The following is a 17,580-nucleotide window of genomic DNA, read 5'->3' on the forward strand; positions in this document are numbered from 1 at the left end:
ATGATTAATCATTTTGAGAAATTGAGTAATTTTGTATGTTGGTTTAAACAAACAGGGATTGTAGCACAATCTGAAAATCAACCCTTTATCAAATTCATGCATGTTTTGTAACAAATTAATTCTTTACAATGAAAAAATTAGAGAATAATATTTTAAGGACTTGACTTCTAATATACTTTTGTTTTGCTGTTTATGTGGATCTACAAGATTCATATATATATATATATATATATATATATATATATATATATATATATATATATATATATATATATATATATATATATATATATATATATGTCGTACCTAGTAGCCAGAACGCACTTCTCTGCCTACTATGCAAGGCCCGATTTGCCTAATAAGCCAAGTTTTCATGAATTAATTGTTTTTCTACTACCTTACCTACCTAACCTAACCTAACTTTTTCGGCTACCTAACCTAACCTAACCTATAAAGATAGGTTAGGTTAGGTTAGGTAGGGTTGGTTAGGTTCGGTCATATATCTACGTTAATTTTAACTATAATTAAAAAAAATTGACCCCATACATAATGAAATGGGTAGCTTTATCATTTCATAAGAAAAAAAATAGAGAAAATATATTAATTCAGGAAAACTTGGCTTATTAGGTAAATTGGGCCTTGCATAGTTGGCCAAGAAGTGCGTTCTGGCTACTAGGTACGACATATATATATATATATATATATGTATATATATATATATATTATAAGATTTATATATATATATATAAAACCCCTTACAAAATAAAACAATTATATACAGTACTGTATTGGTAAATTTTTCTTAGAAACGATAGAAGAATGTTTCTGTCACATATTTCAGAATGTGTAAATCTATAAATGTTTAATATTTATATCCTTAGAAAATAATTGGGATTTTTTTTTTCAGAATGTCATATCTGTGCTGTATCCATACATCAACTGATGGCAAACTTGAGTGAGTATTATTAATGGTATTCAATTATATTTAGAAATATTATTTGACTGAAAAATGCTGTTAAGCTGCATAAAATATACAAAAGTGTTTCAACAAACTAAATTTACTACAATAAAGATGGTTACAATTTGGCAGCAAAGATGTTTGTATCATTGTAATATTCTCAATACCAATATACAGTAGCTGCATTCAGAGTTTAAGGGGCCCGGTGATTGAGGAGTATGTTTCCAAATAAAAATCAAGTGAAAAATCTATATATAGTGAAATTATATATATACTGTATAATGAAATTTTTTAAACAAATTTCCATTATTTGGCATCAGCGTTGTGAAAATTTCATCCCAATATGTTAAGAAATGGATTTTTTTTACATTTTTTTTTTTAAATAAATGCATGCGCAAGAGAAGGCAACCTGTACTGATAATAACGATAACACCTCCTATTTACTAGAAATCAGGGATAAGAAGATGCAAGCACCTGTCCAACGCACAAAAAAGAATAGTAGTATGTAGTAAGGAGGGTCCACAAAGTGGATATATGGCCAGTCCTCCAGCTGGTGCCACCTAGAGGACCGGATTTCACACATAATGAGTTAGTATGTTATTATGCTGTATATTATTATATATCATATAAATACATTGCCCAGTGGCAATATTTCTTATGTCTCTTTGTATGAAAAGCTGACAACCCCTTTTATTTTTATTTTTTCTATCTCTCCTTTGTTTCTGTGTGGATTTTGTTGTGAGTTCTACATTTTGGAGAGTGCATATCCAGGACTATGCATGTGAAGGTTTAAGGAAATTGGTCTTCTTGTTAATCAGCCACATGTAGCAGAAGTTGTGATTTTTTTCGGGTGGGGGAGGTGGCCAATTTATTTACAGATTTCAAACTCTATTCACTTTGTATTGTATTGATGAATTTAGGTTGTATTCATGAATGTTGAATACTTTGGGTTGTATTGATGAATGAGGGCCTTATCACATATATTCCAGTAACTTTATTGCCCATATATATGTTTGTTATCCCTAATCAATCCCTATATTTTGTATTTTTGGGTGGATTATTTTTTCTTGGACTTCATTTCAACACATAATGACCTACAACTTTTACATAATCGAGTACGAATGCCAAGCAGTCTTAATTAAAACTTACAAGATATGTCATAAATTCGAAGTATGTACTATATTCATTGTCGAGAACTTTAACTTCATTTTTCTTTATGAACAGAATTTTCAACTTTGAGACACCATAAAAATTCAGTTTCTGACCGATTCTCACCATTTTTACATATGTGCAAAGCTCTTAGTTTTAAGGTTTCTTCTGGTTCGTTTAGTCATAAAGCCATAATGTTTGTTGTTATACATTTTTTTGCGTCTAAATTTTGCACATATTTGGATGGCCACATTGAAAAAATGTTTTACAGTAAACTATACTCTCAAACAATATTTTCTCTAGAGGAACATGAACGTTATATGCAATTCTGAGACCGTAATGAATAAAATAACAATTAGTGACATTTTTATACTGAATTTGAAATTTTTAATTTTTTAATTTTTGTTTTAACTTTTTTTCTGTTCATGGTATGATGTTGATCCATTAGGAAACGGAGCATTTACCATGAATATATTATTCACAAAAAAATGGAGTGTGTTTGAGGAATTTCTGGTGCATAGTCACCAGGCCCCTTAACAGTGGAGTTTAACCTAGGTAGTAAATGTCCTATGTCCAACACACATTCTTAATTATATTATCTTTTATAACTATTGTGTACAAATATGCAGCTGTTGAACAATGAATTAAAAAAATTTTCCTTTGCAATTATGCATATTTCCAATTAAATGAAATAAGTTGCTAAATTCCATAAAAAAATGCAAAATAAACTTGTTACAAACATATATTTTGTACTACAGTGGCACCTCGACTTACGACTGCTTAGTTACGAATTTTGAGACTTACAAATTTTGTGAGTTACGACCCCAATTTCTTAGAAAAATGAGACTCGACTTACGACCATAAGTGAAAGTCGCTTAAAACCATGTCGACCCATACACTGGGTCGACTGAGCATGTGGTTTCTGGTGGCACGGGCGACCCCGCCTCAGTTTACCAGAGCCGCCCGTTTAGTGATTGCGCTTGTAAAGAATTTCATTGTATTTTTCTTTTTAATGTAAAAGTAATTATATATCACGCCATGGATCTCAAGAAAGTCAGTGGTAAGGTTCAACCTAAGAAAACACATGTGAGGACGACCATAGAGGAAAAACAAGAGATCATTCGTAAACAGAAGTTGGTGTGCCGGTTGTTGATCTAGCTAGGCAGTACAACAAATCTATGTCAACAATATCCACCGTACTTGCTAAGAAAAAGGACATTATGAGTGCTAAAGTGGCAAAAGGCATATCACTATTCACAAAACATAGAACACAAACACTTGAGGATGTTGAAAAGTTATTATTAATTTGGATACAGAACAAGGAGTCAGCGGGTGATAGCGTTTCAGAGATCATCATTTGTGAAAAAGCAAGGCTATTGCATGAAGATCTTATCAAGAAACCCCTGGAACGAGTGAAGGAGTTTAAGGTGAGCAGGGGATGGTTTGAGAAATTTAGAAAAAGTGGTGGCATTCACAGTGTTGAGAGTTGGTGGAGAAACACAGCAAAAAACAGACCCCTGAAGAACTCCTAGCCCTTCACAAGGAGCAGCAACAAGAGACAGCTGAGGAAATTTCTTCAGGGGAGGAGGAGGCAGTACAGAATGTCCCTTCCTCAACAATTAAGAAGTTAAGAAGTGTGCAGTATGGGAAGAAATGCAAAGTTTAGCTGAAATGACTCGCCCAAATCGAGCTGCAATAGGCCGTTGCCTTAACTTTCTTAATGACAGTGATGCCTCACTACAGACAAGTGTTCAGACGTAGGGAAAAACAAGTCTCTATGGAAAGGTTCTTAGTGAGAAAAATAAACAGTGAGCCACAACCAGGTCCTAGTGGTATGCAGGCAAAACGCAGGGGAGAGAGAGAGTACCCCAGAGAAATCGTCACTGCCTGATATAATGAAAGGGGACGCTCCTCCTCCTCACCATCCTCCATACGCCAACAAGTGTCCTCAATAAAAATAAGATATACATACTGTATTGTAGCTAGCACAAAAAGACTGGTATTTGGTATAAAATGTATCTTGAAGTTAATCTGTTCCACACCCCCAAAAATATTAATTCAATTTACATTATTCTTATAGAAAAATTCATTTCAACTTGCGACTCGTCTCGAACGGATTAAATTCGTAAGTGGAGGTACCACTGTACATGTACTTAGAATTCCAACAAGATTTATGTAGATTAATTATTCCCAGCAGTGTATTTAATAGTGAAAGTGGAATTTTTTCTGTCTGAAGTGACAAGGACAAAAGTTAAACTTAGTATACCAATACTTATGATTCTTCCCAGACTGAATTTTCACGACAAATAATGTAAGCTAAAATTTAAAATGCAGCATTATTAAGATGGTGATGAATTATGAATTTTAATGGAAAACAAAAAAACTTACTATAATGAAATTGAATATACAGTAATATTGAGCATAATGTGACTGATATTTTGTAGTTGGATTAAAAAAAAAAGTGTGTGATCAACCATCCCACTCTGGATGTAATATTTATTATTAACATTTACAACAATAAAATTAACAGGTAAAGTTATAAGTGCACAAATTGCTGCTTGAACATTTACAAATGTTTTAGGGAAGGATTGGGGAATTTTCTCAGGAAGCATGAAAGAATGGTAGCTATACATTTGACACATTAATTCCTAAAATTACACCAATTTATCGGTGCATCCTTGAATAATTAAAACAAGGATCTTATACAAGAAAAGCAGATATCTGCTTATCTTTAAGATGTCTTCTTTATTATATCAACACTGACGTGCAGAGACAATATCAATGTGCAATTAATTAAAGAAAAAAAAATATTAACTCAAAATCAGAATGATTACAAAAATATCTTGAATTTTGTTAGTGCTGTAATGAATACTATGTATTTGTTTTTCAAACTTTCATACAATTAATAAAATATGAGGGAATATGTAGAAGCCAATGTGCCTTTGTAAAATTTGCTATGTACATATGTATGTATTATACTTATGCATACACACACTGAACCACTTTGATAAACAAAAAACCTAGACAATACCTAAGGCTTAAGTAAAATGGTTTCTGCTTTGATTACATCAAAATTGCTGTCATATTAAATATTTAATTATAAAATGGTTACTTATGTAGTTATACCTGTATAAGAAAATAATTCATGATTTTAATATTAACTAAATCTAAACACTGCATTAGAAAAGAGAAAAATGACAATATTTTTAAAAGACTAGAATGCAAAATTTGTGATGCATATTTACTCGTTACTTTGCTAGTACTGTACAGTCAAATATCACAAATAATGTGTAACAAGCAGATATGCTTAAGCTGTTGCTATATGCTTTACCCAAGTGTGAGAAAACCCTATGTTGCCTGTTTTATTAAGGAGTATAAAGCAAAATTATGAATAGAAATTGAATCGTTACCTGACTAGCAAAAATGTTCTTACTGAAAATATTAATGCTTGATAAACTGTATAATGCCAACTATTATTTCCCTATTGCAAAGAAATGTGAAAGCAACAGCATTAACTTTAATGACTTGTCAGAAAAAAATTGTAAGGAAGAGTGGCAACCATTTATGATACTTGCCATGTCACTGTAGTTTAAACTCAAATAATCCACCTTCAGTGGTACCTAGTATGATATTTTAACTATCACATTAAGCCGAGATGTGTAGTCCTCTTTACATTATCATTCGGCTTGTTTATCATGCAAATCAAGTAGAATAAAGAGAAACACAGTCTGCCATCGGTTCATCACTGCCAATGGAGTCCCAGTCGTCAGTCTCGGATTCTGACGATACATTATCTTCCACTCCAGCACCAGTCATAGCAACTCTGGCATAGTCATCAGTGTCTATGCTCTTGCAGAAATGAATGGCGTATTTTAATTTCTCTCGAAGTACAGCCTGGAAAAAAATGATAATACTGTACTGCTTAAAATGTATACAAATAAAAAATAAATGGAAAGTGTGGCAAGAAAGGCAAGGAAATGGGAGGCAGTAGAAAACTAAAACATTCTTCTCCTTGAGAAAATCTGTAGGAGCCGTGATGAGGATTCAAACTTGTGTGGTGGGAGTTCCCACGCACACGCCTCGGTCAACTAGGCCACGACCTGGAAAAGGATTGCAAACTAGAGTTCTACTGAGCTCACAAGGCTTTCCCGAGGCTTCCACTAAAACTCGACCAGGATTTTCAGTCTCCCCATGCACTCTGGCTCTGTCATCCAGGAATATTTACCTCTGATGATCCTCTTTCAATATACAGAGTAATCACACTAATGTGATGTAAATTGCCATCCACACTTCTGTGGAAATAAACATTCCCTTCCCCAGGACTGTATGGGTCTTGAACCGTGGACCCCATGCTTGTGAGGCCGTAGCTCTATCGACTGGGCTATGAGCAGTCTTAAAAAGGAAAGTTTCCTGAAGCAGCATCCTGCTGCCAAACTATTTTTTTATTTTAAATAACTTCTGGAAACTTTCCTTTTTAAGACTACTCAATAGCAGATAGAGTTAACGTGATGTGTCAATGAGAAAATCCGTAGGAACCGTGACATTCCTATGAACCGTGATGCTTCTTTGAACCTATGCGGTGCGTGTTCCTAGGCACCTAGTTGACTCGACCCATTTTCAACTCAAGTCCATTACATCCAGCGGTCGACCCAACAGACACATTCATAAATGTTTACATGCTGTTCATTCAAAACGGGAATTTTCTTAAATATACATTAATATTATAATACATTAGCACAGGTTAGGTTAGATTAGGTGTTTAGGTTCTGTTGGTGATTATTTGTATTTGTAGTATGTGGGTGAAGCATTTACAAAATTGTGGTTCGAACAAAATTCGTCAGTGAAGCACTTGTTCCGGAAGTGTACGAACGAAATCAGTTGAGAGTCGTGTGTAAACTCTTTTTCATTCATAAATGGGGGGTTTGGCAGGTGCATGGAATCACTTTTGGGTCTTTGTTTGGAGGACGGGCTGAGTTAACTAGGACATGTGCATGGGAACACCCACCACAAAGGTTCAAATCTTCATCACGGCTCTTATGGATTTTCTCATTGACACATCATGTCAGTGTGATTACTCTGTTTATTATTTGTCTCATCATCCCTTCCTGGTCCTCTTCCCCCCCCTCCCCCTCACTCACTCCATTCCCCAACTTACTAAAATACCGTTTGTCCTCTCCAACTTTCCCCACCTTTGCTTAATAATTCCCTCCATAACTATAGTATTTGCCTTCTCTCCTATTTCATCCTTTCCTCTGTTCCATCTCCGTACCTTACTGCTCTCCTCTTTCCCTCCTATCCCCTTAATCTTTCTTCTTTTTACCACTTCTCTCTCATAGTGCTCCTCTTCCTTTATTTCCTTTTATTCTACACCAACTTTGTACCCTCTGCCTCTCTTCCCCAACTCAACCTTCTTCCCATTTTCTACCACCACCTACCCACTGAAGTGGAGGAAATGGAAAATACATGAACCGAAGGGAGTAGAAAAGAAAAAGGCAGATGGGAAAATGAAAATTATGATTCTCTCCAATTTTTCATCCTTTTTTGCTATGAAAACCTGTCATTCATGTAAAAGAATGTAAACACACAGCTTTTATGCCTCAGGAAGTCTGCTATGATTCCTAAAGTGTTCATAATTAAATATCCCAAGCAATGACTACCCCAAAAGTTATCCCTTTCCATGAGAACGTACCGAAGAACTGTACTGTAATCTCATGCCTGACTTAACACATCACTAACCTTGCAGGAATAACGTGGCATCTTTAGAAGGAAGAAACACGTGTAGGATTCTGGCAGAAAATGATCTGGTGGAGTGTACTTATCCAGAACCTACGGAGTGGAAATTAATGTTAAACAAATTTAAATTATGATTTTTTAGTTTTTATATTCATTCCATAAGCATTGTGAATTTGAAACTTTAAAAACCCAAATGATCATCTTTTAAATATATTTCATACTATATATTTATCACTTTACAAATATCATGTTACATTTGTACAAAATTCTTAGTGAAGTGCACCTTCATAGATTATGAAACATTTCCATAAATTTTTATTGCAAATACAGTGATGCCATTATCCAAAAGAACTTTGAGAAAATTAGTCCATTTGTGTATAATTTAAATAAAAAAAAGTAAAATAAAAAAAAATTGGTTACTTGAAAGATGATCATTCGCAACCCGTTCTCGCAAATTTAATAAGTCAATATTGACTTATTAACTACGTGCATAGGTGATATACTAAACATAATAGATACCCTTAAAAAAGATTCATAGAAAACACTGACCTTACCTAACATTGCTAGTATCTTAAGATAAGCATCTTATTGCTTCGTAATTACAATTATTACTTAACCTATACCTATTATAGGTTAGGTAATAATTGTAATTACGAAGTAATAAGATGCTTATCTTAACATACTAAGTAGGTTAGGTAAGGTCGGTGTTTTCTATGAATCTTTTTAAGGGTATCTATTATGTTAAGTATGTCACCTATGCACATATTTAACAAGTCATTAAATTTGCGAGAACAGGTTGTCATTCGGTATGAAGCAATTATCCCTCCCCCCCTTCCCATGCACCTGGAATTTTTTTTCCACATCCCATAGTGTTCATTTAGGTCTTCTTGCTTTAAAAACTGTACCTGGTACACATTGCCATCTGTCAGTGACTGAATCAAACAGAATAATGTTAAGAGTTGTACACTTTATTCATGAGTGCAGGGATAACCACCCTGTGAATGAACCATGAAAGTTGTGCCCTCAAGCAAGGAACTTAAGGTACAAGAGTTGAAGGCTCTTGTACCTTGTCAAAACACGACCTTACCAGAATAGGGCCTCGACAGAACGCTGAACACTCGCTCAATGCCAGGATTGACAATGGAGACCAACCTAATATATTGTGTCCTCAGGGCCAAACAACAAATATTGGCAAACTCTCCAACTTAGATAGGACTGGAACAACATTTGGATTGTAGGTACCAGTAGAAAAAGGTCCACCTGATCCAGACCAAGCAATATGTATCCAATGCAAAAGCCTCCAATTGGGGAAGATAAGAATGCTTACCAGAAATGAAAAACCCACACAGTGGCTAAGAGATCTACTTGTTGATTGCCAATCACCACACAAGAAACCCATTCTAAGCCACATCAATCTCTTAAAATGGAGCAGAATCAGGAGAGATTATCGACAATCGTATCCAACATGCACCAATTGTGCATCATTTGGGAGACAAAACCCCAAGAATACAAGAGAGAAGCTACAGCTAGAATCTAATACCACAGCAGTTGGAAAACTATCAAGACCCTCCTGCCCCCCCCCCCTCCCATTCCCTTTATCAAGCAAAACTATTAGAAAACAGACCAAAAATCAGGATCATTGATTCTTGAGGGTAGAAGATGCACTGAAGTGCCATCCAGACCATCATTACCATTCTTGCTGACATGTAAGTTAGCTGCAATGATGGAAAGTAACAACCCTGATTGGTGTGGTGAATATTGTACCAATAATGAAAAGAAAACTCCATCCCCCGGCCTGACAGGTCTTTCGACTCAACTGGGATGGAGGTTGGGTTTGATGAGGTTGGGTTTAGTCCTGTGAACCCACCTGCTGATTCTGTTGGGAAGGACAAGGCTGCATTATGAACCACATATCCAACACCCCAAAAAGGTAACAAAGGAAAAAACCAAGTCCCTAAGGCCCCTTCACACAAACAATGACTGGACCCCTCAGTGCAAGTCAGGTTATGGGGACCTAGCAAGCCCTTGAAAACTCTGCATAGAAAAGAAAAATCATGCTGGACCAACACAGAAGAAACACTAGTGATATTTTAATCTGGCATTGCACCATCACACAAAATTTGCTGCAAACACACCACCACAACCAAGCCACATTGAGTAGACAATTTAATGTTCACATGTTGTGCAATATATGCATCCTGTACAATTATCTACAATAGGGGAAAAGCATGCAGTTGAAGGGTTATTATGCAAAGGTCATGCTTTTAAAGATTTATGTAGAAAGGAGCAACATTGAGAGTTCATCAAATTAAAACAATGCATTTTTTTCTTTTACTCCATGTAGCAATGAAGACTATACAAATTAGAAGTCACCAATTTAAAATAGGAATATAGTACAATAACAAATTTCTATACTGAGATGATTGCCAAAATGGGTCAATTTCAATCATATTTGCCTCTACTCTCTCCCACTCCCTGTTGGAGTGTACCAAGAAGCATGAAAAATTTTACCAAGGCTATTTTTTTATAGTGAAAGACTGTATGGTTGAAACAAAAAATACTAGACAAATTACATTTTAATACTAATAAAGCTTCTGTTAATGCCCTAATTTCTCTCTCTAAACATTTATAAATATTTATAAAAACTTACTTGGAATACAAAATCACGTCCCCTAAAATCAGCGATGGTGCGAGGTAGACGTGTTCTGCCCCAAACAAAACGAAGGAATAGAGATCGTTCAGCAGTACTGAATTCTTCCATTACCTCCCAGAACCACTGGACTAAAGGCGCTGTTGCCTCAACACCTAATGATAAATGCATTTTCAGTACAATACTAAGACAAATGTACATTATACACTTAACACATCCATATGGATAATTTTCTACAATTCAATATAACCTAATTTGGTTTACAATTTCACTAGACAGAATGAATGCAAAACCATTCTTTTAGAAACTGAAAACTGGATTTTTTTTATAAACACACATTAAATTCCTATAAAGAATGAAACAAATAATTATCATTGAATGTAATGAAACACTCATTTTCTAGTTAGCCTCAGTAGCGTCCTGGTGCTCTGGCTCTGGCACAAGACATGCAACCAAAGCACCACCAGGCCACTGGACTTGCACAGGCCAACCATGCATGAACACCTGAATCTTTTTGTGCTCAAGAGGTCAGAATTGGGATAAAAAAAATTGACCCAAAACTTGGGTATAGTGCAGTTAGTTGACACTGGTCAAACTACTACTACCCTCATTTCTATATTTTCTTTGAATAAATCATTTTGATTCATCTGTACTTTCTGGGTAGTTTTACTCAATTTTGGGTCACTGCCGGATCCCAGTCCTCCCCTCGACTCTATGAGCACCCCAGATTCTGGTGTTAACACTTTCGCGCTTTAGATTAGAGATAACTCGTCGCCGTTTTCTCTTACGATTCCGCATAACCCGAGTTTTCTCGTCCATCGAAAAAATATTTCTATAAATTCCATTTTTTAACCGAAATGGATGGGGATACTTTTGTTTTGTAGGGAATTTATTTGCGAATGTTTTGGTACCAGAATGAATATTATATCACATAAACTTCTATGAGTAAAAACAAAAATACACAAAGTATGTTTGGGGGTGTGGCAGTGGGTTCCCTTTAGCCGTTGATATATCCAACACGTGGGAAATATTTGTATGTGTTATGTATATGTCTGTGTAGGGAATTTTACTGCGATCACTGTCATACAAATTATAAAATGTTTCAACAAGTATAAACATGACAAACATTAAACGAACGAAAACAATGCGTTCGTTTCTGCCGCGAACGCATACTGAGCGACGTGGTTCTATATTTGGCGCTTCTCTTACACATGCTTTGTACAAATGTTATACAGTTCATCTTATAGAAAATTTTATTGCGAACACATTGGTATAAAAAAGAAATACGTACATAGAAAAGTAGGGTCAGGAAACGTATAAACTTTCCAAGCATGATTTCCCCCCTGTGTTTTCGCCAGTGCGCTCGCGGCTAACTACTCTCCACTTCACACACTCTTGCGGGTGGGCAATTACCTATATTAAACATTCATATGCATATGTCCGTGTAGAGAATTTTATTGCGATTCCAATGATACCAAAATTAGCGATGTAGGACAACTGTAGGCTTCGCAACCATTAAGAGAGTGGAAACATTTTGTTGCTGTTTGGCGCTCTCGGCGAGTGATCTGCATAGTTTTTTATTTGGTGTTGATACTCCTTATGCTTGGGCGGCATTTTATAGGTATGCTCTTATAGACAATTTCATTGCAAACACAGTGATACCAAATTTAAATACGTGCGCCTTCAATTATTGTCAGGACAGTCAAAAGAGTGTACACTTTTCGGTCTTACCGCGTAGGCGCGCGAAGTGCCGAAAGCATCTGGGGTATTGTTTTTTTTTTTTGAGCGCCGAGAGCGCGAAAGTGTTAATATCTGGTAGACTTGTGCAAGTTCAGAGGCCTAGAAATATTTGTGGTGTGTGTCTGGTACCAGGGTCAATACACCACAAAGCTACCCAGGCTCACAACCTAGAAAGATAATCGCTATTTTTCACTTTAAATCTTTTGAATAATTCACAATTTAAGTGAGCATTTTTTATTTGTTACTTACTATTTAATTTATGAAGATAGATAATGAAATAAAGAAACTGAACTGTTAAATTTGTTTTCTGAGTAATGTAATGTTTTAGTTTTTATTTGTCATTATATATTCCATGCCTATTGCACCTATTTCCACTCAGTCATTTGACGCGTACAGCACAGTACTTAAATTCACCAGAATTCATAAATTTATCTGGAATAAATATAAGTTGCTTGACTGCCAGTGCATTCAACACATTTCATGCCTATTCTAAATGATTTGAGAATATTTAAATTATAAATATATGCAATATCTATTAAAACTGAAGATCCTCTACCTTTGTAGGTAGCAACACTCTTGAGAAGATTGAGAGGAATGTCTGGGGATCCACAAACCATTGTCTCCAGTTCATAGGGTGTAAACAATGAAAGAAGAGGCACAGGTATGACCCTTGCCATGCCTGCTCTCACACTTGAAACTTGCGCATCAAATTCATGCAATCTGTCAAAGGAGAAAATAATTTTTTTTATGACATACAATAATGTATTATTGTATGTCTAATATGTATATATTATACATTATATATATATATGTATATATACTAATATGTATAATAAGGGCAAATGAGAAAGGTAGCCCCTTGCCGGCACATTTTGCGATATGAATAGATTGGTGTAATGAATAGGTGTAGTGAATACATGGTGGCATAGTAAATACAAGCTGATGTAATGAACATATGTAGTTTGATTTAATGAATATAGGCTGTGTATTAGATACGGTAATCACATTCTTGCATAATGAATACAGTAAAGGAGGAATAACAAGAAAAAAAAAAAGAGGAAAAGGTGGCAGTTCTACATGTCATGTGTGAAAACAGTGGTCAAGGTGTTAGGTGGAACTTTGTTATCAGTAACTTTATACAAGCGAGTTCTAGCAATTTATGCCCCAACTGCTAGCTTTATTTTACATGTTTTATGGTTTAACTGTTGTGGAGTTAACAACTGTGGTGGTTGGTGATCAGGTGGTGATGGGAATGTTAATAATTGTAGAGGTGGTAAGATGGAAATTGCTTGAAGTAATGATAGCAATATTGTGCTTATATATATCAATGATTATGGGGGAGGGAGATCTAGCTCATTATGCCAAACTACCCTAGCCTTTGCACAAGAAGTTCAACTTCTGCAGCATTCACAATCTTTGATTAACAGGCACTGCTGGGAACTGGGTACCCAGATGAGCTAGTCATTGAAGTAGGCCAAGACACCTGCACTCCTTGGGGGCCCAAGATCATGAAACACCACCCTGATTAGCCTGGTGAGCCTACTGAACATTCTGGCTGCCAGATTTAACCTGAATAACAGAGCTGTGAAGTGGTAACTTGTGTCACTGATGCAAAACTTAAAAGTAGTAAAAGAACTCAAAATAAATTAGGTTGTGACTATAATAATCCTGGAGACCCTGTAGTTTAACTGTAGTTGGTTCTGTGATTAGTTGTTCTCTAAGCCTGGTCTGGGGCCAGGCTTGTCATATGAAACTACCTCATGCTGTTGCCTGCAGTAGCCCACAGAAATACACATCCAGTACAACTCGGCTGATCTGGCACTTCCTGCACGAATTTGTTCAATTACCCCTTGAAAAATCTCACTTTTGTTATGGCAATATTTTTTATAGCGTACTTAACGGAAAGAGGTTGAAAAGCCATGGGCCTTTGATGTTCATATAGGTCTCTATGCTTATGCCACCTTCAATCTTCACTAGGTATATTTTGCATTTCCTAACAAATAGATCAAAGATGACGAGCAAAAATATGGACATAACCAATAGAGCATGTATAGTTGTGCAAGGGAAGTGGGCATTGATCAATAATAAATTTAGGAATGCTTTTTTTATTGGAAAGAGAGTGAGTCATAAACAACCCCTCCTTGTCTATCGTCTGTATCTAAGAGCAGTGGAGGATGGTTGCCCATGACCAATAACACTTATGGAAGGATATTATCAAAGGTCGACTTCTTTGCGTCTTAAGGGTCTTGCTTGGATGTGTCATCCCAGCTAGACCCATAATGATCATGAAGAAGTCACTCAGACAATACCCTCCAAGCCCACAAATACCTGACTCAAACCTGGTGAAACAGTGAGATTTTCAACCACCCACCCCACACTGCCACCTGGACTCATCTAGGAATGATGTATAAAAAAAGGATTGGGAGCAAAACTTCAGGAAGCAGATGGTGCTGGCCCATACGAAGGCAGAGAACAGCAAGAACAACAACTGCGTTGAGTCGGAAGTTTATGATCCAAAGCCTATACCTTCAGCAAGAGTCCACCAGGCTACAATCCCAGGAATTATAATTAGAACCAGCTAAGACAATTCAATTTCATGAATTTTGCAGTAGTAGTGTGCTCTGTTTATTATTATAATTATTCAGTGTTCCTCATTGATTTTGCTATCATTTACATCCCCGTGGCGTAGTGGTAAGACGCTCGCCTGGCATTTCGCAGGCGTTTTGACCTGGGTTTGTAAGCTTTCCGGGGAGGATTTACTGGATGTCATTCCTTAACTGTTTACCCAACAGTAAAATGGATATCTGGTTGTTAAACAATTTGGCAGGTCATATTCAGGGGAATATTAGGATTAAGGACTTGCCTGAAATGCTATATGCACTAGTGGCTGTACAAGAATGTATGGAATTTTTTTATATATAAATACAAAATATCACGAGCAGTATTGCCATCAACATCTAAAAACATCTAAAAAGTAAATTAAGTACCAGAATCAGTGAATTAGAGGAACTGTATTGAGTAATAAAGCAGTACTATACTGGTATTGGTCAAAATATTGTTATCAGTACAGCTCTATCAGCAGAATCAACAAATAAAAATTTGCAATTGCTGCCTGTAAGAGTGAATGAGGCATATAATTTGAAAACATTTGTGATGAGCATTTTTTCAGCAATGTTCTCCAATTTTAAGCCTCATTCAGGTACATGACCTTACCTGTAATTCAGAGCCAGGCGGACATATTCATGTCTAGTGGCCAGTGTAATTCTAGTGTGTCGAGTAGAGAGTTGGACATCATGACCAGCTGCTGAAGTAGTTGTGAAGGGCAAATCTAGGCTAGAAAAGGTTTTGTCATCACCTTCCATTTGCTGAACACACATCAATCCAGGTACATAGTGGCGATCAACCTGTAGGTGGGTATTTCCAAAACAATCATGTAAATGGGCAACTTATACACAAAATTAATTCATGTTTACCCAACTATGCCCATTACTGTCAGTCACTACTGCACACAACATAGTTAAACATTGTTTACTTTGTTAAGCAATAACATATTATGAAGAAAATTCTGATCTCTTAAAAATGAATAATTGTAAGATTAACAATAATTATTATACAAGATAACTTCCTGATACTCTGGTTCATTTGCAACTTATTTTCATCTAAAAATGAATTAATCAAACTGTATATAAAGTATGTCACAACAGTCATCCTTGGCAACACAAAGACACACCTATCAATAGGGTCTCTATTACACATACTTCTCAGTATGGTCTCTTTCCTACAGACGCAACTCTTGTATGCATAATATCTATAGACATTTCCTTGAGCTCTTGTACTAGTGTAGTTTGGCCTTGAGCCAAACTACACTCGGTTCCCAATCAGCAATGCATTTAATTTTGTCAGCTCACGCATTGCCACGGCCATCACAATCTGACATGATGAAGTACTTTCTGAAGAGAAACACATCTATTCTTGAAGTTATCAACTGTTATCTCAATAAAGTTCCTAACCATTACCAGTTAACATAATTAAAAAACAAAGCCTCAAGCTTTCATCATGTCTATGAGGCTTAAAACTTCTTTATCTTGCAGAAAAGGCAGAATATGTACCAGTAAGGAATGAGAAAGAACAAGACCAAAAGGTACACTCCACACTTTCCCAGTGGTTGAGGCAGCTTTAACTACTACATTAAACAAATATTATACAAAATGTGCAAAAGGAGACTTGCTTCTGTTATGTCGGCTGGAGTCAAGGCCATCCCAGCTAGCTGTTTCCAGACTGGCTCAGCCAAGTTGAGACTCAAGGGACTACCTGTCCTTATTGCTATCCCCATCAACACACCTGAAAAATAGTTACTGATAGAAACTATAGCATACTAACAAAGGTATTCACAGAAAACTAAATATTTATTAGACAGAAAGGAAAATACTTTAAAGGGAATATAGTATTAACACTACTTAACAATTTAAATAGACGTTATTAGAAAAATTACAAATTTATTTCTCGGAGGCAAGATATATTAATATGATTGTATTTTATAAACAAAATGTGACTAATGTTCTGGACTATTTGGTTAACCTCATTTATTATGGGAAAGGCATTGCAAATATTCAATACTACTTACCAAGGTATGTAAACATATTCAAATGGTGAGATGAATTGGCTTGAGGGTTCAAGAGGAAACAATCCCGTGAGGTTCCAGCTTCATCCCTACCATTAGGTGTTGGGATAAGTAGTGGCAGTGATCCATTCATAAGCTCATCACACATCTCTGCTACACTCTCACTATAGCCACCACCACAGTCATCAACACTTTCACCTGTTGATGACAAGTCAAATGATAACATTATTGTCTCAGAACAATAACTAAGAATTTGCAGAATACATCTTCAGAATCACAGATCCTATTGAAGTGTTAATAATCTTTAAAATAAACCAATACTACAGTACCATCACCTGATATGATTCTGCAAGAATTGCTGAACATTATAAAAGAATACTAATTTGGCTAACAAACACACATTAATAAAAATGACAATTTACAATATAGTGAAGGTAAACAACTGCCTATCCTTGTGTACTTGAGACACAAACCTCTGTGTAGACAGCACTCAGAGGCTCAAGCCACTTGATGGTGGGCAGGATTAAAAGCTATGAAGGCAGGAGGCAGACTGTTACTGAACCCACAACAATATCATTGCAAATTGGAAAAGGGATTCTGCATTGTTGCAGAATCCCCTTCTAGCTTTTAATCAAACTCACAGCTTAAGTGGTTAGTACAGTACTTTTGAATTTCATCTACACCATCAAGGTTTTGTGGCCCCTAGTATTCCAACCCGTCCTTCTGTTT

The 17,580-nt window shown here is 35.9% G+C and overlaps 1 protein-coding gene and 1 long non-coding RNA gene across 5 annotated transcripts in view; one reads left to right on the forward strand and one right to left on the reverse strand.

The window, feature by feature from the left end:
* The window catches only part of LOC138352246 (uncharacterized), a 104,183-nt gene extending 103,145 nt beyond the window's left edge, over nucleotides 1-1,038 (forward strand). Inside the window, exon 4 of the long non-coding RNA XR_011222725.1 lies at nucleotides 908-1,038. This is a non-coding gene — a long non-coding RNA (uncharacterized lncRNA). The remainder of the gene's footprint in view (nucleotides 1-907) is intronic.
* A 3,535-nt stretch (nucleotides 1,039-4,573) lies between these two features.
* HERC2 (E3 ubiquitin-protein ligase HERC2) overlaps nucleotides 4,574-17,580 on the reverse strand; it is a 124,669-nt gene continuing 111,662 nt past the window's right edge. For all 4 annotated transcript variants that reach the window (XM_069304552.1, XM_069304551.1, XM_069304550.1 and 1 more), the window contains 7 exons: nucleotides 16,855-17,049; nucleotides 16,459-16,571; nucleotides 15,444-15,634; nucleotides 12,787-12,950; nucleotides 10,491-10,645; nucleotides 7,844-7,933; nucleotides 4,574-6,001 (listed from right to left, as the gene is read on the reverse strand). In XM_069304552.1, the coding sequence (XP_069160653.1) occupies nucleotides 5,810-6,001; nucleotides 7,844-7,933; nucleotides 10,491-10,645; nucleotides 12,787-12,950; nucleotides 15,444-15,634; nucleotides 16,459-16,571; nucleotides 16,855-17,049 (1,100 nt within the window). In that variant the 3' untranslated portion in view covers nucleotides 4,574-5,809. The remainder of the gene's footprint in view (nucleotides 6,002-7,843; nucleotides 7,934-10,490; nucleotides 10,646-12,786; nucleotides 12,951-15,443; nucleotides 15,635-16,458; nucleotides 16,572-16,854; nucleotides 17,050-17,580) is intronic.

Source organism: Procambarus clarkii, chromosome 52, assembly GCF_040958095.1.
Source record: "Procambarus clarkii isolate CNS0578487 chromosome 52, FALCON_Pclarkii_2.0, whole genome shotgun sequence".
In the NCBI taxonomy this organism is placed as follows: Eukaryota; Metazoa; Arthropoda; class Malacostraca; order Decapoda; family Cambaridae; genus Procambarus; species Procambarus clarkii.